This window comes from Chlamydotis macqueenii, chromosome 2 (assembly GCF_036417535.1).
Source record: "Chlamydotis macqueenii isolate bChlMac1 chromosome 2, bChlMac1.mat, whole genome shotgun sequence".
Taxonomy (NCBI): Eukaryota; Metazoa; Chordata; class Aves; order Otidiformes; family Otididae; genus Chlamydotis; species Chlamydotis macqueenii.
In genome coordinates this window covers 109412108-109434460 of record NC_141557.1, presented here as the reverse complement: position 1 = coordinate 109434460, position 22353 = coordinate 109412108, and the positions used below count along the sequence as shown (strand labels likewise).

Genomic DNA, 22353 nt, shown 5'->3' with positions numbered 1-22353 from the left:
AAAGGTCTAGTGCTGACTCCTCTAAATATAGGAGGAGGTGCTATACAAAGCCAGCCAAAGCACTGGTCAGTCTCCTGGGAGCCATAGATAAAATTTCTACATGTACCTCAGTCACTTAGTAATCTAAGCCTCATTGAAAGCTAATGGGACTTGAAAGCACTTTGAAAATTTCATTTTGTGAAAGCCAATTTTCACATATAGTGATGTGCAGGCAGCAGGGCTTGCTGACTGGGTAGCTGGAAGCAGGTAGGATTTAGTTTGTGCTTGAAAATCAGCCAATTACTATTCACTGTGCTGTCCCTTGGCTGATAATGAGAGAAGGCTGTGTTTTTCCTGAACGAAGGATGCAGTAGAAAGCCTCTATGTTGCCAGTAGCTGCATCGGGCAGGATTTGTCCCAGCAAAGCTTTTCAGCTTGCTTTGTAAGCAGCGTTTTCCCGAAATGTCAAGCTAACAAGATTCAGTCAGATCTGTTTCTTATTGACAATCCATCTAAGGTGAGGAAATCATGAAAAACACATTTTAAATTCATAGCTCAATCCTCATTAACCCACTCGACTGTACTGAGGTCACTGTCTGTGGAATAGCGTTGCTACATACTGGGGTTTTTTTTTTTTGCATTATAAGGTGACATCATTGCAAAAGGACAAAAAAAGAAATGGTGGACTGGCTGCAGCTTAAATACAGATTCTGCACATATTTGATATGCATGGTATATTCTGAATTAAGTTCTGGTACAATTATTGCTTACAAAATGGTGTTCTTTCTTACCTGACTATGAGTTAATTACTGCCTTAGCAAACAAGTGGCTCTTCTCTGCACCATCTCTGAATCTCCTACCATGGAGGAATCAGTTAAATAAGGTTTAAAAAGGGGTGGGGGGGTGGAGGGAGGGTGGTTCCATACCTCACCTAAGAGTATCCATGGCCTCAGGCTTGCTTGCTTTGGCTGCCTACTGGCTTAACATACTTACTAACCTTGTTGGAAGTTCATCTGCAGCTTTGATTATTTGTATTTTTCCAAGGCAAGAGAGGTTTCCAATATAGTTTTATCAGGAAAGACAGCATAGCTTTATAGTCACAATATAGCCCTACTGAATATTATGTAATATTTGTAAGGCTAAAATTAGAAAGTGCATTTCAAATGCCATCACAGTCTGTATCAACCCTATAAGTCAAATGAAATAAAGTGATAAAAGCGAGAATGTTTTTTTCAGCTCATTACAGGGTTTTTGTTTAATTTCATTGAGATTCTTTAGTGCATGAAATGTCTGGGGCTGAGATATGCAGAAGCAAAAAATGATAATTAATACTGAAGTATGGCAGCTAGAAACTGGCAATTAATAAATAACACTGAAGCATTTATCGCCAAGTTTTACCAATACAAACATCTGTTGCCTTTTAGTGTGCTAATTCTTACAGGGCTATAGGAGACTTCAGTAAAAGTGAAGAGGTGAGTGGCACTGGGATATATTTTACCTTTGAGGCTGTTTTAGTTTCCGGAATGGACTTGGGAGGACTTTAATTAAAGCATTAGAAGCATCCAGGTTACATGATCTGATTCTTTTTCATCATTTTTTTCTTGACAGATTAAAATACAAAAGACTGATCTGTGTACATTTGGGTAGCTACTGATAAGTGATGGCCCCATATATCTTGACCACAGTTTTATCTCAGAATTAAAAATTATTCACAGTATTTATTGGAGTACTGTGCCTATAAAAACATACCTCTTGTATAAGGCTTTAAAGTCAACTTCACTCTATATGTTATGGTAGAAAACAAATGTCTAAATCTATTTTGACAGAAGTTCTTGCAGAAAGACTGCGTGATCACTGCTTGAGTTTCTTAAGTTTTGATAGCAGAGCTTTGTTCTAGACTTCACTTGCCTCCATGGAGGCACTAAACCCTTAAGAACTCCTGGAAGGGTAGGTGAAAGTTAAATGCAAGCTACTACACTTGTTCAACAAGCACATGGCAAAGATGCTCTTGACAAGTCAGATTATCAGCAACTGATTGTATTTTCAAAGTATCTTCCATTCAGAAACCAGCTCATTTGGGGAGGGCAGAGATGAGCCAGCATCCAGCTGTACTGCTGCGTGGCAGTGGTGATGCAATGACAAAAAAATACTGAACTAGCAGTTTATTGTTCTAGTTGATGTGACTGACTAAATCAGCACAACCGGCATCTATCACTTTTCTTTATAGTATGCTGACTATTTTAGCTAGAAAGATCAAGATATTTTATTTTATTTTGTTTTACTTTACTTTATGAAAAAGTGGGACTTACTCTTACACTCAGTCCACACCTGGTCACATGAAGAGGTGTCCAGGTTTGCAGAGCTGCTGACCACTGCAGAGCTTCCCATGAGGTAACTGGGAGGCTGACAGAACTGAACACTCAGGAAAACCTGATCACATAATGATGCGCCTGCAAATTCCTGTTGATAAAATCTTGGGCACGTTGCCTTATAGAGTAGGGAAAAAAGTGTATTTCAGTTAAAGAAGACGTTCTCTTGTCTGCAGTCAGTGATATTAATAGTTTAAAGTAACATTTAACTCCAGTTTTTTATATAACTTTTTCTGAAATGGTGTTTTGTACTTACCTCTGAATCCTAGCATAGTCAAAAGAGCAAATAGCATGCACTTACAGATTATCAGATCACGGGATTGGCAGACTATTAGGAACCCTGTAACTTTGCTTCCTCCTGCAAAATTCTCTGTGAGTTATCCTACTAACAGCAAGTCTGTCCCATTAAAGAGGTTCATTAGGAAAAGGAGCATTCTTGAACTTTTTAGCTTGTATTCTGTTCTCTCAGTAATTTTTTGTTTGTTTGTTTGTCTCTGATTTTATGATTTAATGTGTATTTTGAACAATTTCTGCTACATAATGGGTTTCAGATTGTTTGAGAGTGTATTTGCAAAAGAAATCATTGCTTTTGACTTCTTTTGTCGTGCAACCATATCTGTTAATAAGAAAAAATTTACTGTATCACAAGTTCATTTTGAAGGGATCATACATAGTAAAGAACGAGGGCTAAAATGCAGCTCCCTCTGTCAGGCCTATTAGCTAGTTGTCCTCAAGTGGTCAAGCTGCAGGCAGTCACAATAGCAAGCAGCACGTTTTGCTTCAGTAAAAAGTGAAGACAGTTATCCTTGCTACTACAAACTGCAGTAACCATTAGGTGAGGGGACCATTTGATAACCACCTCCTCAAGCGGGGTGGGGGCATCTGCTCACTGGAAGGTTTATTGCACTCTTTTCAAGATGGAATTTAACTGCTGCAGATATAAGTCTTGCATCTTGTCAGCCCGCTGCCTCCATCAACACGTGCTAACGGCTGCTACTGCCCATGCACTGTCCCTGGGGAGCCTTTGGAGCTGAAAGGTGTCTGGTCTTTTTCTACACATTTCTAACTTTAATATCTATCCTTGAATTTGGTCTCAGGTGGACCAAACATTAGCTTGTGGGTTTGACATTCTACGCTAGAAAAAGATTTTAGAAGCTATTTATTCCTTGTTTAAGCTGCTTGCTTTTCTAGAAATTGAAAAATGATCCGTAGATTTACAAGTCCCATCTGAATAAGTGCTGAGGACGTTTCAGAATTCAGGTTTTACTGGTTTCTTTGTGTGTTTGCTTTCTTTCCTACATCTGAACATTTTTTCCTGTATCTTGGGCTAGTTTATCACGTTCAAATCGATCATGTACCCCAGTAGCAATACCAGTTGTTAGAACTGGGTCTCACAATAGCCAGCAGAAATAGAGGCTCTAGAAAGCTCTATGTACAGAAGCAGCTTCTTAAGAGTTTAAACCATTCTTAAAAGCTGTATGATTTTCCATTTCCTAATAACGTTTTCATTCCCAGAGCAGCAACTAACAACTACTGGTAATACAACAAATGGTTGTGATATATACAACCAATCATTTCTGTTGCGTTTTTTCAGTAATGCATTTAATTAGCTTGGGGTTTGGAGGGTTGATTTCTTTTCCTTATTTTCCTTTGCTTTTCATCTTTTGGTTGCAGTATGTTGTTGATTTCTTTTTTTTCACAGTAGAAATCTTTGATACCAGCTACTATATTGTGTAGCTAATGGAGTGCACTGCAGGCTTACTTTTAGGGAGCACAGTACCCTCTCTTCAGACCTTCTCCTCCAGCAAGGGGGCAACTGCTGAGAATAACCTTCCTGCCTATTGTGCACATATCTGTTAAGTTGATGCTCAGAACAATTGTAGGCTCTTTCTCTCCCTAGCACGAGTCTCTGGAATCAAATTGTTCAGTTCTTCATGACAATAAATCCTCCAACCATACCTAGCCTCTAATGCTTTTCAATTCTGGCTGGAGACAAGTAATAATTTATTCATATGTCAGAAAATAATTTGAAAAATGTCAAGAAGAAAAGAAAAATGGGATAGAAAAGAATTACTTTCTGAGACTTTAAGATAGATTTTCAGGTGGTTTTTCTCCTTGCAATGTCCTGAACGTGAAAGAAGTTTGGAGGCTACATTTAAGAACTGGAGAGGAAAAGCAAGAAAATACTTGAGGAGAGCAGAAGATCCTGTCAAGCACTTTTAGTTATGGTAGTCTTATCATTTGGATAGTAAGATTGAGAAGAGCGTACTCAGTACTGCAGAATAGGACATTTATTCTAGAACATTTGGAATCAAGCTTGAAAGACTTGTCAGAGCTCAACTCTTTCTCTGGCCCGAAAAAAATGCTATTACTTTTTCTCATAATTTATTATGGGATTTTTTCTTTATAATGAATGACAAATTCAAAATCTTTAGGAAGAAATTAGTGTTTGGAATCTCTCCTCAGTTGTAAATTGTGGTTTCAGGATCTGAAATGTAGGAATCTTTAAATCATGAGACAAATTATGCTGTCTGTAGGAAAAAAAAAATCAAATCAGGAATAAATTGTTGCAAGTTATCCCAGAGCTGTCAAAAATAAATGATTGTTACAAAGTAGGGCCCAACCATCTTGTATCTCAAGTGAATCTGTGGGAAAGAAAACTGAAATAATGCATCAAGAAACTTGCTACATTGACCCTCAGTTTCTCAAAGATTCTGGCTGCTTGCAAGGGGAAGAGAAGAGGACTGGGTAGACAGAGGATCTTTTCTCACCTTTCCTGCAGCTTTACCAAAAACATATTCAGATGAACAATCCTGAAGCATCACATAAACATGTGGTGACAGAATGCAGTGGAGCCATTTAGATTTTCTCCATTAAACCAGGTTGTGAATCACGATTCTTGAAGCAATAGTGGTGTTATTTTTTGTCCTTGATCCAGTTCAAATAATCTTAATAATATGTCATGAACTTCCAGACTCTTTCCAGGGCACTACTCTGTGGAAAACTACCTTTCTCTAATGCTATTTTTAGCTAGACTCCATCAAAGATGATAGCAATAGTAATTTTGCTCAATATTTGAGATTTGAAAGGAAAGAAGGAGCAATCTTTTCCTACAGTGAGTAAAATAGTCTCCTTCCTTCTACCAGTAGAAGCGGTTGGCCCAAACCTTTCTGGGTTGCCCCAAAAAAGCTGTATTGAATTCTACATGATTAAAACACAAGCATGCTAAACTTCCACTGTAATTATCTTACTGTGACATTCAAAATTGCACTGGGACTATGTCTGTATTACATATCCAGGACACCGACGTAGAAGTAAAATACCTTTTGCAAATTTCCGTATGATGGAGAGTGATTTAATTCTTCTCATACCTCAGAATGAAATCTCACAAAAGTCACAACTGTTCTGTGCTGTAAATTAAAAGACAAAAAGAGATATCCAGTTTTGCAGCCACAACATCAGCTTGAATTTGGTAATTTCAGAAACAGTCAGTTTAGATTCTGCTGGTATTTCTACTCTGAGACATTCTGACATTTCTTGTGTTCTAACAGTCATAGCTTCCTGTTGTTTTAAATGGCTTTTTCTCCTGTTATATGAACTACCAAAGCAACTAAAAGATAAGTTGAGTGACTATAGGGAAACCATGAAACTAACTATATATGCAGCATTTTTAAAAGAAGAGAAAGTAAGGAGGTGAATCCACAACTTTTTAAATGGTCTATGCAAATTATGGATGATAAAATTATCCTTTGAAATTGCTGATAGTAAAAATAAATTTTAAAAATTCCAATGTTTTAGACTATTACCATCCTTTTTCTTAAACTTGACTTCTAACTGTGATATTATTTGCCTAGTGAGTTGGTTTTGACTTGCCTATAATATCATAGAATCACAAAGTCACAGAAGCACAAAATGGTTTGGGTCGGAAGGGACCTTCACAGATCATCTAGCCCAACCTTCCCTGCCATGATAATAGAATAATAATATGTTATTACATTTTTCACTAAGTACTTGACTTTCAGAATGAAAATTTGATTTTCAAATGGAGCTCAAACTACCAAAACATGGGTGCCAAACTACCCAGATCTGCCAATGTATGGTTTTGTAATGGTTTAGGACTGTTGGTTGCTTCACTAGAAGAACATTTAGGCCAATACATTATCTGTTTGTCCTCCAATTTGCTGATTCAAGGCATTCCTCTAAATAAGCCACTAATTGCTTAGTGCAGTGTGGAAATTCAGTAATGGATTCAGTATGGATGTTAAGTTTATGGTACCCAATAGTATTTTACACTTGTTTATTCTTACTGATTTTAAAGCAGTGGTTTAAAATCGGGGTGGCACACCCAACGTCATGGGTAAGACACATAGGATAGGAAGAGACAGGACAAGGCGTACACCAAGTGAGGTGGTTGTTCTCAACATTTTACATTTCTGTAACATTTCGTGTGGGCTGGTACCCAGCTGTAGCACAACACTAGAGGAAGCGCTGTGTATTCATATACAAAAGCACACGGCTTGTTGGGGAAAGCACTGCAGAGGACATGGCTGCCGTGGCGTGCCAGGGTTCTTTACCACTTTCCCCGCTGTTTTACAAAGTGGTAGAGTGCAGCAAAAAACTATAACTTCTGTCTCACTTCAGGAAGTACAATTTAGGAGCTAGGGTAATTTGATAGATAATGTATACTAAGAAAAATAGTAGAAACCAGGAAAGGCCACATAGTCCATTGAGGCTCATTTCATTCCAAATACACCTTCCGTAGGTTATCATCCAATTGTTAAGAGAAAGAGTAATGTTATCCATTTTTTATAATTCCACTTCTGGGTATTACGAAGATAAATACCTAAATGCTGGAGAACTAACTTTCTTTCAGAGCACTATTTCAGGGGAAGAATACTTAAATGCAAATGGGTGGGATGACAGAAAAGAAATTGACCCTAAATGAAAAATATGATGGTAGTGATATGAATATATGTGTATAGTCACGGTTTCTCAAAGTTCCCCAGAGACAAGCTTGCAGTCATGAGACTTTCAGATAGTAACCTTTCCTTTGATTTATTGTTTCAGGACCAATGCAGGAAACAATATATGACTTTTGGAGAATGGTATGGCATGAAAACACAGCAAGCATAATCATGGTTACTAATCTCGTGGAAGTGGGAAGGGTAAGTGATTTTTGTACTTTAAAAGATTAAAGACTTCCAAAGTGTTTGCTTTTGGAAATTAAATAGCAGACCAACAAGGTGCTTATATACTGAGTATTGGACATAAAATATTTGTGACTGCTTGTGCTAAGAGGTTCATTATCAATTATTTTTAAACATGCCTTGGATGCTTGGCTTTGATAACATTAGCACAATGAAAAAGTAACTGATAAAGCTGCGTTCTGTACAGCACAGCCTGCAAAGACTGCCAAAGAGGGAAAGCGTCATATCTTTGTATATGTCTTAGGCATACCATTTCTATTAAGGGAAACCAGGGAATTGGTTACAGAACAAGGTATGGACTCATCTTTTTTTAAGGGAGGCTGAGGGGGAGTAGTTCTGAAACATATTTCTGAGAAAAGTAGTTAAATGATGAAATTGCACCTTCTTCATAGTGTGTTAGTCTAAATCAACCTGATTGGTTTGATTTTCCTTCCTGTAAGCCTTCTAGACTCAAACAGAAAAAAAAAATTAGCCTTTCTTATTTGTACACTACATTTGTTGACTGGGAGGTCTTCCTCAGGGGCTGAGTAGTAAGGGAAAGCTTGAGTTACCCAGTTGATAATGTGTACTTTTCTTTCTTTGCTTGATAACTTCTAAAGTAGGCCTCCTACTCAAGTCATTATGGCTAATTTTGTTTTCAGCAAGTATTGAATGGAACCATTTTCTTTGTTTCTTACAACCGTCAATAACTGAGTCTTTTAATTTACTGCTTTGTCTCTGTACTAGTGTCTTAGTTCTCATCTGGGATGTTTTTTTCAAGAAAATTTGCTTGGGAACTGGGCATATAGCTTTCATTTGGAAGGAAAAATCCCACTGCTTTTATTGCAACTACTGCAATTATTGTAAATTGAAATAAGAACTGAAGTGCACATATCTTGGTGTGAGCCACGTGGTTCTAAGAGATGTTTTAAATTTCACGCTGGTGGAGTGGCTGGTACCCCTCTGCCCTGTGGTATTTGCATCAGGAGAGAGAGCGCTGTTTATGTGGTGTGAGTCAAAGTGTCAGATCTTGTCTCTATTTTAGCAAGTCCAGTTTTACAGTCTCAATGTATTCTTCCTTATGTCCTCTGTCAATTGTCAGTATAAATCCTAACACTTAGATATCTGTGTGCCCAAGCCTGCCAACAGATCAGATGCCAGTATTATTTTTAGATATAAGAAAGATGAGATTTGTGACTGTAATTAACACCTGCTGCAGGAACACATGTACGACCAATTGCAGAGATGAAAAAGGATCATGGAGGCAGCTTTAAAAATTCAGTCCCTTGAGTGAGGAAGAACGTAGAAATAGTTGAATGGTCACATATCAATTCAAAATGGGTGGATTTGTAAGAATAGGAAGCTCTCCAGCAAACCTGTTTGTTAGAGCTTTATACACATTCGTAAGTACCCAAGCACACAACTTAAAAAAGGATGTTTTCAGGGTATGGAAAAACAAGCCTTAGAACAAAAATAGCATACTGCATCAAACCATAAACTGTTTTTCTAAAGTCAGTATTTGAAAGCATCAATTAGAGTGAACTGTCAGGTATCGGGCAAGGAGATGTCAGTCTTGGTACCAGCGTTGGCAGCCTCAACTCACAACGTTTAGGTACGCAGTACATTCCCTTGGCAGTGAGCAACAGTTTGTGCCACCACAGAGATTTCTTCAGGGTGCAGGAGTCCCAGTGGGATACAAATCTATGGCTTTGTTGTTTCTGGCAGTGGTAGAAATGACTTTGTTCTCACTTTCTCTGGAGTCCAACATAGGTGAGCTCAGAGGGCAGAAACTGAAATGAGCTTTTAATGGAAATGAGATCGTATGAGCCACAGAACAATGCAGCCGGTCCTCCATTGGTGCTTCTCTCCCGCTCCCAGAGCTGGAACCATCAGCACAAGGAGGCATATTGCAAACACACCATCTGTCCCGCAGCCCCTAACACAAGCTCTGTGCCACCTTGATTAGTAATGATTTTAATGGACCTTTTGGTTGCATTCCTGCAGGGCAAACCTTGTAACCTTCCCAACCTTGAAGTTTTCTATTTCATTTGCTATTAATGGTATAAGATTTATAGGGGTTTATTATTTTTATTTTTTTAACCCTCTTGACCCATTGTAAGCCAAGGAAGAAAATTCCTTTATATTTTCAGGAAAGAGGAATATCTGTTTAAAATATCTGTTTGCCACACAGTATATGTCCTTCATGAATTAATCATTGAGGGGGCGTATGTGTATTTGTTTACCAGGACTGGCTGGATAGTCATTAAATCAGAGCTAGGAACTTGCTTCTTGCCCTGGAGCATTATGCATCAGGACTGTTTTAATTGCGGATGGAGGAATCACCATGAGGCTGTCCCTAATGCAAGCACCTGCTGCAAATGACTCAGTCCCCGCATTACCCTCCAGCAGGGTCCGGGTACATCTGCCAATATCTGTCATTATCTGAGGCACACTTGTCAAAACCATGCATCCCTTTAAGCTCTCGTGTGTTCCAGCAAGGGACCCTTGTCAGTGTTTCTGGCACCTGCAGACTGCTGTGCACCTGGTATTTAAATGGCACAGAAATGTGTTTTGATTGTTTTCTCTCTTTAATGAACCCACCTGAGGGACATTTAGCTCTTTATCTAGTAGCCTGTTACCCAGTCACTCACATTTACATTGCTTGTGTGGAAATTCAGAACTCACTTGTGCTGTTATACTAATCCATCTGCCAGAAGTCTTATCACAAAATCTGCAGGGCTCCCTAAGGAGGCTTTTGTACTGGTAATTTAAGCTAATGATTTCTAAACATATTTAGTCAGTTTTATGAAGACCTCATTAGAATGTGACTGTTTATTAAAAATCTAAATGAGGTCTCCCAGTCATTTAGAAGAATCATTGCTGAGTTGCACGAACAGTTATTTGATAATGGATGATGAAGTGGTTTTTAGTTAAGATTGGCCTAGGTTGACGTAAGAACTTGCCCCAAAAAACCCTAAACAAATAAACAGCCCTTGAAGCAGCCTTGAAAAAAAAAGTCTCCGTCTTCTTCATACTGGGGTCAACAACTTTCCACTCACAACAAAGTTCACAAAAAAGGAATGACAAGTAATTAATGGTATAATATACCTACATTTTAGTGCGAGAATCATAATTTTCTAAACCACATACTAATACATAAAAATCAAAAACAAGACTCATAAAAATATATCTGTGTGACCACAAGCAAGAGGCCTCCATGCTCATGTTTGTAAGCGGTAGAGCAACTGAAGATAGTATTGTAATTTCAGACATCACTTCCTGAGAGATTTAGCATGATCTGATGGATTATTCTAGAAGAAGCAAAACTTTTTATCTCACTAGTGTAGGGATGATTGGAAAATAGGCACAAGAGAACATCTTGCTTGCTCCAAGAGACTGCTCTGGAGTGCAGATTTCAAGAGACAGAGCTGGATCCTTCTGTGGAAAGCAATGGGAACTGGATCAAGGTCTTTATGTACTGGCCAAAGTTTCGAGTTGTTTCTTGAAGTGTTTAAATGTTTGCACACATTGAAGCATTTCTTTCCTCCTTAAAAGAGTTATTTTGGGAAGATTTAGAATATATTCAATTGTGCCATCTAGCTGTCACCTCCATCTTTGCTCTTCTTGGGCTTGTACTAATATGTGGTTGGCAGAATCAAACTTGGCATGTCTCATCATTTGTCATTTGTCAGTAGTCACTTTCTCTCTCACTCCTTGTTTTTGCTTGAGGCAGAAGAATTTTAGTAATATCTGATTAATAAATGGTGAAAAGCACTGATGGAATTCAGCAGAGGTGGTTGATATATAAATGCGCTGCAAAGACTCATGATTGTCTATCATAATTTTAATATAAGAAACTATTTACAAAAAAAAATCACTAGAAATAATTATTAAAAAATAAAACCTCACCCCAGGAGCATAGTAATTACAGTAATTAGAGTTTTGCAATTATTATCCAGAATTAGAAAACCGCCAGTGCTAATAGTGTTAATAAGCACACAAAAGACGCTTTTTTGGAAAGGAGGCAAGGTTGACTACAACAGAATGGATGTGACACAAACAGGGGAATGAAGGTGAGCCATAGACTCGTAAATAGCTGCTGTGCCTGCACGCATGCCTTAGCGCTAGCGAAACAGCCTCTCACTGCCATCTTCTCCCACAGGAGTGTTGTGCTTCCCTAATATCCATTTCACACTCCTCCTGGGTGATGTTTCCCTCCCAGGAGCCGGCATCTGCATAGGGAAAAAGAAAGAACACAGTGGTGGCTTGGCTTTTCCTTTGCTTGTTTTACTGGACCTGAGGTTGACATGTTACATACATGGCACTCTCATCTGCCTTGCTGCTGAAATGTTGATGGCTCTGACTTTTCATGCTTGAAAGAGTGTTGGGGTCTATGTGACAGTGAGGAGAACCGTACAGTGGTCTTTTGACAGAGTGGGAATATCTCCTTGATGCTGACTAGCTAAAAAGCAGTCCCTGTTGTAAGACAAAATCTGTCAGAAAAGAGTTGTTCTTCTCAGGAAAGACTGTATGGGCTCAGCCCTAAGCAGTCGTACATGCATGTGCTGGGCCTTGGGTGCTCCAGTTGTGCAGCCTTGGTCAGCATTCAAGAGACATTTCTAAAACAGGTACAAATATGTTTCCTTAACAAACAAAACTCAGAAGTCTTTATGTTGAACCATATCTTCTTCAGATCCACCTGATAATTCGTTTCTGTTCTAGACAGACATCCAAGAAAAAATGCCAAATAAAGACCTGTCCAAAGACTTCTTACTGAAAACATATTGCAAAAACCAAACAAAAACTTCATAGGAAATTCCAGTAACATAAAACCTGTGCAAAATTTCCAGTGGACTTGGCAGCTATTCTTAGAATAGAAAAGGAATTTTTTGACACAAAGTTATTATGAAGCTTGCGCTTATGCATTTTACAAGTCTTGAGACTCTTCCATATGGAAGAACCTTCTAATAAACAAAGATAAATTCAAATTGTGTTTAAGATTCAGATCAGCCATTACAGACATATTGCAGAGGTGAGACACAGTAACTCTTTAACATGTCTCAAAAACAGCACATTTGTATTTAGTATAAATGGAAGAACACTCCATCTAATTGAAACTGCCTCTAAATGTAATAAACCAAATTACCTACATTGGAATTAGTTCAGGATAGCGGCATTAGCGCTCCTTAGGAGGTGTGCCAAAGGGTTTGTAAGCATACTGGTGACTAAGATTTCATTTTAGCTTTTCTACTGAAAGAAACCACATTTTGTAAAGGAGAGGAAGGAAGGTTGCTGTATGAAGTCCTTCCCTACCTCTAAGTAATTCTGGTCTCAGCTTCTAAAACCTATAAATAGTGTCCTTCCCCATCTAGAGGAAATTTTTTTCTTAGTCATGTTTACCCAGAAAACTTGAGACCTGTGCTTATGATACATATATCTTATTGTGTATTCTGTTGTTTTACTTTTCATTTCACTGTAATTCCAGTATCTCTTATTGGACAGAGTAGGACTTCACAGAGTATCAATGAGAAAAAAAAAGAAAACAATCATAAGTTAAAGCTGTTGTTAATTTTTCAAGTCAGTGAACCCTTCTAGTAATCAAAACAGATTTCAGCTTTCTAGACTTCTAACTAGAAGTAACAAGTTGGCATTATTCCATTATGCATAGCAGGGGAGGAGCTGCTAGGGGAAAAAATTGGCTGTTGTTCTTCAGGAAAGAAAGAAGAAAAAAGGACTCTTTGCAATCATTTAATAAAGATGTCCTAAGAATAGCAATGTTAGCATCATCAAACAGGACATCAACCCACAAGCTTTCAGCACTGTCCCATGTCACTCAAAGCAGACATGGTTTCAGTTCTCAGTGTTTTGATGCATTCTCATTTCCAGTAGAAGCTGTGTTTCAAAGTATGTTAATCAACAGAGATTAGTATCTTAACGCTCACTAATCCAATTGAGATAATTCACTTTGATAAATAAATAAAAGAGCTTTAAGGATACACAAATGCATCAACCCACTGGGTAGGCTAGCTGCTGAAGTGCTACCAAGGTGTAGGATGCAAGCATAAGTGCAGTTTGCAAAGAGGGCTTCAAGTTCTTCTTTGAAATGTCAGGGCTGGTGAAATGGCTTCATCACGGCAAGTCTTCTCACCTCAGCAGTCTCATGAAATTAATCTTTCAGTCTCTCTGTGAAGGAAGAAGTATCCTGGAAGCACTGACACAGCCTCACCTTACCCAGTAGAGTAACATGTAGAGCCTTCTAACCTAACATCAGATGATCAGGTTTTAGGCCAGAAGGCAATCTGCTCTGTAGCTCAACTAATGGCATGATTTTGCTCTTGGAATGGAAGGATGATTCAGAGCACAGGCTGTTCTGCTTGATGCAGGCACATCAGGTCCTCGGAGCACATGATCTTAGCAATACACCTCCTGATTTTACAGTTGTGTAAGGGACTAAGACGGGCTTTGGCGAGCTCCAGCTAATCGTGTAATCATCCTTCATGTTGACATGGGACCACCCTTCTCATGTGTTCTGTGCTCAGCCTTTTTTCCTCCAGGGCTGTACTAAGGTGCAGTAATTTACAGCCTTTTATAATGACCAGTGGGAGACAAAATTGCCTAAACATAAGCAGTGAAATAGAACCAGTCCATATTCTTCCATTGGCATTAGCAATGGAGGAGGGAACACTATAACAGCTTTAGCTTGGGTTACCTTTATCCTAGAGTAATTCTTCTAGACTAATTCTCTTTTATGGACAAAGGAAGGCCACACCATGGGTTTGGCCTGTCAGCTTAAATTTCATCTAACCCAAGCTACCAGACTGATGACATGCTATCAGTATACCTGATTCTTAAGAACAAAGACATGGCACTAATTTCCTCAGGTGGAAGGCATTAGTGTATGGCTACTACTGGACATGTCCAGAAAGCCAGCTGTTCTGGGTAGAAGTTGAATGAGAGTGCAGCAGAAGGTGGAGAATTCTATCAGCTCTGAGTCATGACTGGAAGAAGTTAGACTGAGCTAGTAAAATTCATGGAGACATCTCTCCCCCGCTGGGAGCTGCAGACAATGTAAAGACTTCTGGCTACCTTTATAGAGACCCATTCATCTGACGGCGCCAAACAGTATCTTAAATGTTGTATTTCTCAATACTTTTCCATACCTTATTTTAGAAAACTGTAAAATGAGGTATAAATCAGTTAACTGACTTGCTCAAAAGCAAAGAGAGAAAATGAAAAAGAAGAAAGACTGCGTTTTATCTTCTGTCAAAGGTTGTTTTATAACTTATAAAATGTTCTTCAATCACAATACATTCTTTGTTTGACAAGTATTTAAATAAAAATACTTTCAATTATTGGATGTCCTCTTACTTCAAGTTCAGCCAAATAAAAGAATATTATGTTATCCTAGCTACATCTGTAAAATCTGTTTAAAATTTTCACCAGTGAGCTTGGTTGGCTATTTCATTTTATATCCTAGAGGTTTAACTTCAAAATTTATGTCTGACTTATCATCATTACTTAGTTCAGGATTAATTTTAAATTAGAATATATAATGCTGCTCTTCACTAACGACGATCCATGCAGTGCATAGCCAGTTATATCACCTTTTTGCTAAGAGTATTTCAGAATCAAAGGAAATTGGAAACTTTGACTAATCAGTGTTATTTAAACCGTTCTGTATGAACTACAAAGTATATTTCACAACCAGCTCACATATTAATTCTGTAATATTCCTCCTATTCCAGACCCCTAAGTAAATGAATTACTGTCCTGGCTTTCATACTGCCTTTAGCTAGATGTGTCACATTGCCAAATGGCTAACTACACAGCTTCAGAAGTCACAATTTGTGTTCATTAGCTATCCGCTGCCTACATTGTTATATTTAGAAGCAGCAACAACAACTTTCCACCTTCATTTTTAATTCTTAGTTTCTCACATTAGACTATTTTGCTGGAGGATAGAGCTAGGGGATGGAAGCAGAATAATCTTCTCCAAATTTCTGAAATTATTTGTAAAATAAACATGTTTGGAACAATTGGACAGTGTACCTTGGGATGAATGGATTAAACCAGAGCATTTTCATTATGTCTCTGGCAGCCACCCTTTTATCTCGTCTTGTGATGAACATCTGTATTTTTTGGCGCATTGTTAGGATATAAATGTGGGGTGTATCTGAACAAACTCTCAATTACAGTTCTGGTCAGAGGAGATTTGAAAATTATGTTTTCTTCTTTGTGGACGATATTTAGTGTTATGGTAGCAACTGTGTGAAAAAAAAATCTAATGCATTTAATATTCAGTTCTGGATTCATGTATCAATTATTTAACTAAACCTTCTGTTAGTAAGGGGTTTTTTTAAAACATGTACCAAATGTTTACAAAAAGGGAGATTCGTCAAACAACAGTAGCTAAAGCTGTGCTAAAAAGAAAAAATGAACGAACATATGTTACAAGCAGTGTTTCTCAATTTTGATGAGTAAAACCATATTTTATTTTGTTGCAATTGTCTTTCCTCGTACAAATAAAGGCCCTGATCCAATAAACATTTATAAGTGTGATTTTGATTTGCAGTATTTAATCTACTTCTGTCTTTAAGACACCTTTGCATTTATTTGAGAGGTCTTGGAGGACATGGAGGACTGGCCCTTAAGCATTTACTTAACTTTTGGCTCGTAGGGAGTCCACAGAGTTCCCATGTCTAGAGCCCAGCACGTGCAGCAGCATTGCAGAATAAGAGCCAAAAGCAGGAAAGAAGCCTGAATTTTAACAAAAAAAAAAAAAACAACAAAAAAAAAAGTTTATTTTTCCCACTTCCTTTCCCTCCCAGCGAGTGAATCGTTTGTGTTGGGCTGTGGCTCTGGCTGTGGCTCTGGCGTTGTTCCCAGGGCTATTGCAGCCCCTGTTCCACTTGGGAGAGTTTACAGGAAATTGTGTTGTCATGGATCCTTCTGCTCAGCTCCAATCTGCTCCGTGCCCAGAGCCCCTGTGCTGCAGAGTAAGAAATCCCCAGTGGGCCCAAGCTACATGAGGCACGAAAGGCTGTGACTTCTGCACAACATCCCGCAGTGCTTCCCTAATTATTCCACTGGATCATCTTAAGTAAGATTTAAAAAAAGAGTGGAAGTAAATCCAACAGTTGAGACATAAGAAGGTGGGGACTGTGCTCTTCTAAATTGGTCTTTCTAAATGTCCCTAGTTCTTAGTCATAATCCAGACTGTCTAGACTTACCAAGTTAGAAACAGGCATGTTTTCCTTCAAGGCTGAGCAATTTAATTCAGCCAGGGTTGAGGTTTTTTCCCCCGATTGTTTATTTTGCTAAACTAGAGCTGTTTTGAAGATGGCAGGCACCCATCAGAAAGAAACAAGGCTAAAGTTAGCAACAAAGAGATGTGCTGATCGGTAGTGCTGTGACTAGGATCACCGCTGCAGCTGCTCCCTTCCTACGTGCGTTGGCCGTCTTCATGTGGTTGAGGTTCCACCTATGGAAAGGAGAAGCGAACAGGCAGGAAAAGGACATCAGCTCCAGAGACAGGGCTGTCAGTGGGGTGCTCTTCTGCATGGAGAATCAGAAAATCATCTTAACCATAGGTAGGAAAGCTCTGTTTCAGCGAGTTCCCAGCAATTACTATAAGGGGTCAGTTTGCTGGCCTAAGGGATTTGAACAATATGAATTGTCTGGCTTATTTTAACAACACAGAGAAAACAATGAGCATTCAATGTTTTTGACTTAGCTTCTATCAGAAGGTTTTTGGAAATACATCCAAACAAGATAAGGTCTGAATAAATATCAAGTAGATGCAACAATTCATAGCAGCGGCAACTACTAAACTGCTTACAGCAATGTTTAATGCTTTTGAAATGGCTGTTCATTAGTTACAGCTGGTAGATGTGCTTCAGAGATGAATACGTGTTTGCCAGAGATCCCGCTATTTAGGCACCCTGGGATTGCCGCTCAGATTGGCCCTTGGCTGGTGGAAACCTTGTCTTCCACACTAACACCTTGTCAGCTTGCTGGCTGCTGAGCATGGTGTGGGGACCAGGCTGCTACCCTTGCCCCTGGTACAGGAGTGTTGGGCACTGTGGGACTGTCCAGTGTCCCAGCCTCTCGCTGTGGAAGGGAACTGTCTACCCTGGTGTTTGCCAGTTGTCCTGCAACCATACTTAATACCAGACGAAATGTGAAGAATATGAAGGATTTTTCTTAGCCAATACTAATGCGGTTACTAGGTCTGAAGACAAGCATACAGAAATAAAAACCTGCTTATAGCTACCTGAACTTCAGCTCTGCTCTAGGAGCTTTCCATCAACTGTGTAAGCAGAAATAAACTGTTAGAATGCTTGTAGAATTTTGTGGCTGGGAGCCAGGGCTTATGACCAGGCTACTCTTTTTCTCTGAAGAGGATCCTGATGGGAGGGAGTGTTTTTCCAGCCCTTCAACTCAGTTTTATTCAGATTTAAATTTTGTCCTGCTAAAGAGTCCGACAAAGGGTCAGAGCTACTGACCTTGCCCAGCCAAACTTCTTATTTTATCAGCCAGTGTTACTACTTCCGTGTGGCAAGGCCTGTCTTCTTGAGGTCTTCTCCTCATGATTAGCAGCTAAGTAATTTGAAACAAATTCTGAGGAAAGTATTTTCTTCTACCTGACAGGACAAGATTTGACTCTCTATGTAATCCTTTATATCCTGAACCTGGAGTTTGTATAAATAAATTATTTGAATCATGCACTACAGTTTTCACTGTATACTTGTAGAGACATACATCAGTTTTACCTTTTGCTCAAGACTAGACATGATAGTAATCCAAGTATTTTGGCATGAAAATTGGTTTGAGAAATACCCTACCAGTTTTGAAGTTTCTGTCTTTAAATTTTTTTTATCAGTTTTCCATTGAATATTTGAAGTGTTTGGGTTTTTTACCCAGCCCACTTAAGTGTATAAGTAAACCAGGAGATGTACATGTATTAAAAGATCCATTTTAAATTTTCCCTTCAGTGAAAGAGAGAAACCATTCCATGCAGCAGATGTATAACAGATGCTACTCCTAGCACGTACTGCACTACTGGACGATGGCCAGATGCAGTGGTGATAACATAGCTATTACTGTGATAGAGCAGAATAAAAGAGAGATGTAAGTAATGTGCTAGATTCCCCACCCACCACCTTGTCCACATAAATGGGAAGGAGGAGAAAATTCTGGTCTGTCAACTATCTACATCATCATATACAGTCCCCACAACCACCCACTTTAAAAAATAGCAGAATAATAGTGCACATTTGAATATGTTGAATACTAGGAAGTCTGTCCCATCTAGACCACACCGGGGCTCAGAAAATCTGAAATACAATTCACAACCCCCACCTTCTTTCCGTCTCCATATCCCAGGATGAATTTGCCAAGAACACACAGCTCCTACTGAAATCAGTATGGGGGAAAGGGGAATTCATCTCACCTAACCTTAGCTCTCAAGAAGCCAAACACCTAGGCAAAGGCAGTCATCTAGATTCTTTCAATAAAGCCACCTCTAGAAGGCATTCGTCCTATTCATCTTAGTTTGAGCTGAGTGAGATGAATCCCACCCATAGTGTTTGGGGTCCTCTAGTGAATTGGTGCTAAAGCCCAGACATAAAACTCATCTCTTGACTTCAGGTGTTGAGTTTTGCCATTTAACTTCTCATCAGTTCCTTTGGAAAGTAAGTCTGAGAAAACAGATACTTTTCTAATAGTAGAGAAGATCCTTCCTGTCTGAAAAAAAACACATTTTCATTTTAGAAGGCAGGAAGATATTTTCAAGACAAATCACCAAGTAGAAGTTGGGGGAAAAAAACCTTCTGGTGGTAGTTGTCCCTCTGGGCACACACTGCATGGGAAAGCACAGGAAATGAACAGTTACTGTAACTGAGTTGTGTGGGGTATAAATATCCCTGGTGCTGCGTACAAATTTGCCTTACTTCACTAACCACAACACAAATCTCACCTGCAACTCTGAAAGCTGTCTTAAAGAAAGAAGAGGTAGTGTCCCTTCAACACTTATCATTTCCATGTGCAGGAAATGTGACTGGTTTGCGCGTGATTGCGTTTTAAAACAGAAATCATTACACAGAATACAGAGTAGATTCAGTATGAACCTTCTAAAATAAATGAACCTTAATTTCTTTTATATTTTTAAAGGTCAAATGCTGCAAATACTGGCCAGATGACACAGAGATATATAAAGACATTAAAGTTACCCTAATAGAAACAGAGCTCCTGGCTGAATATGTGATTCGAACATTTGCAGTAGAAAAGGTAAGTTTCCAAATTCAGTTTTCTTAAATACAGTGGTATCTGCCTCAGTAACTTATATACAGATTCAACATGGGAAAGTTAAATCTTTTAACTGACATCCCGGTTTTGTAGCTATTTTTTGGGTAAACGACTACCGCCCTCTTATGGTAAACTGTGTTTTTCTTTAAACGCAGCAACTGTTCTGCACTTTCCATCACTGTTGGCCCCTGCCTGAGTTAGAAAAAGTGATGTTCCTTGCCTAGGAGAAATCGAAGCCTCCCTCCCAGCAATCAATTGAAAAACACATTCGTGCTGTTTTCCCATCTTATGTTCCCCACAATCATTTTCTGTCTGTACCCGAGGCTGCATGCACCATTATTCAGAAGTCCGCGGTGGAGACTACTGTTATCTGTTGGACTGGCGTGTTCCTGATCTGCAGAGACATAGTTGAAACAAACTGATTTTCTTCTCAAGGCAATTTCACTTTTCATGTGGAATCAGTCCTTATATGGAGAGTTCCAATCAGAATGTTGTATTACTGTTTATTAGAATAATGCCATGATCTTGTAGCTCTCCCAAACAGCTTACAATATATGCACCACATAAAATTAATGAATAAGGTACTTACTGAGAGTAAGAAGCAGAGTCGGCAATGCTGAATCGTGTCATGCATTTTGTGTCAATTCAGGGGTTCTGTTCAGACTTCATTAAAGGACAGAAGTGTTTTAATTGTATGTATCAAGACTTACTTGAGCTGCAGAACAACAAGGAAAGGGCCTCTTTGGAAGACTTTATATTCCCAATGGCGCACTGAAGTAGTGTTCTCTCACTATCACCATGAGTAGATTTTCAACTAATTAGCTTAGAAAACTCCTTTTGATTTAGTTGTTATGCCTGTGATATACCAATTCTCTCTAATGATGAAATGGTATTCATTTATGGTTTTGAAGAACATAATCTTTAGCATCAAAGAATCCTACACCCAGGTAGATGAAACTGCCAAAAGACAGCCCAACAGAGGCTCTGTACGTAGATCCACAGTAACAAAGGAATTAGGTTTTTTTCTTGTTTTATTCTTCAATCTAATACTTAAATATGCATCAATACAGCAACCTGAGGGTAATGATAATAGAATTATGTGTTTTGAATGGACTGAAATATTGTATCATGTTTACCACTATACATAGTGTACATCAAATTCATTCAAGCCTGTTGTTTCCTTACATTTAGCTATTTTTAATAAACAGATGAGAAACAGAGGCTACACTTTGAAGTAGATGAAGCACTGGTTGATTTCTATTCTGCAAATTTTAAGCCCGTGCTTTGATGTTAGCTTTTCACTTCTTAACTGGAACTGGAAAAAAAAGACCTAGAGGATTTTATAGTTGATCATAACCAAACTGTCTTGAATAAGTGCATTAGAACAGATAGAGATAAAAGGCACTAAACATTTTATTTCTTAAAAAAAAAAAAAAAACCCATCTGAAAAGATTTCATTTAGACACTGCTTTTTAATAGTTGGTAGTTTTTTAGTAAGCCTGAAAAAGCAGTGGCAGTGTAGTTTGAGTAAAGTACATTTGTTTTTACCCTATTTTCCATATTTTTAAACTCTTCCAATGGTACTGGAAGGTCAAGTCTGTACACTTCTTCCACCATAATTCTCTCAAGTTTATATTTCTGATCTAGTGGGACTGACACTTTTCAGCCACTCTAAGACAAGCTGCATGATGAGACAGACTGCACCCTAACCAAATCTGCTGATAATACTAAGTGAAGGCTGGTGTTGAAAGGCTGAACAGAGGAGCCTCAGTTCCAAAGGACTTAAAGATTTGGCCATTACTTTAGTAATTCAACAAGGAAAAATGCAAAGTTTGCACCTTAGGTGTACTAACCCCATGTGTCAGTACAGGTTCTGACATCTTAGGACAATTCCTGACATCCAAGATGATGAAGGATGTAGGACATACAAGCTGCAAGGTGAGGTTAAAAGAACTGGCCTTGTTCGGTGTGGTAGAGATGAGGAGGAGGGGTAAGGAAGATCTAATTGCAGCCTGCAACTACTTCAAAAATGTTTAGAAAATCAGGGGCACCAAATTCTCCTCATTCTTCTCAATGGTAGTGGATGGCAAAACAAGGGGTAATGGCCAAGAAGTTGCAGCATGGAAGGCTTGCACTGGAAAAACACATTTGGGGGAGTGTAGTGCATTGCTGGAGCAGGTTACCTAGAAAAGTTGTGGATTCTGCATTCTTGGAGGTCAGCAGGGCTCAGCAAGACAGATCAAGTGTTGCCAGTAGACTCACTCTGAGTGGGAGGTTGGACTGGAGACCTCCAGACCTCCCTTCTGACCATCTTTTCTATTTGTAAATTAACTTCTCATAGTTAATTTTCTCCTAAAATACAATGTAGAAGTTGATTTTTTTTTGAGATAAATTGGTAATTTTTTTTTAAATTACTATTTGGTAATTATTGAGGAGTAGGGGGATAATGCTAAGAAAATTGAACCCAAAATTACACTTTGATTCTCAGATAGTAAGATACAGCAGCACCATAA

General features: G+C 38.7%; 1 protein-coding gene across 6 annotated transcripts in view; it reads left to right on the top strand.

Annotated features, from left to right (window-relative positions):
• The window catches only part of PTPRM (protein tyrosine phosphatase receptor type M), a 495115-nt gene that overhangs the window by 454006 nt on the left and 18756 nt on the right, over positions 1–22353 (top strand). For all 6 annotated transcript variants that reach the window (XM_086740639.1, XM_086740640.1, XM_086740643.1 and 3 more), the window contains 2 exons: positions 7416–7513; positions 19706–19822. In XM_086740639.1, coding sequence (XP_086596765.1) covers positions 7416–7513; positions 19706–19822 — 215 coding nt within the window. The remainder of the gene's footprint in view (positions 1–7415; positions 7514–19705; positions 19823–22353) is intronic.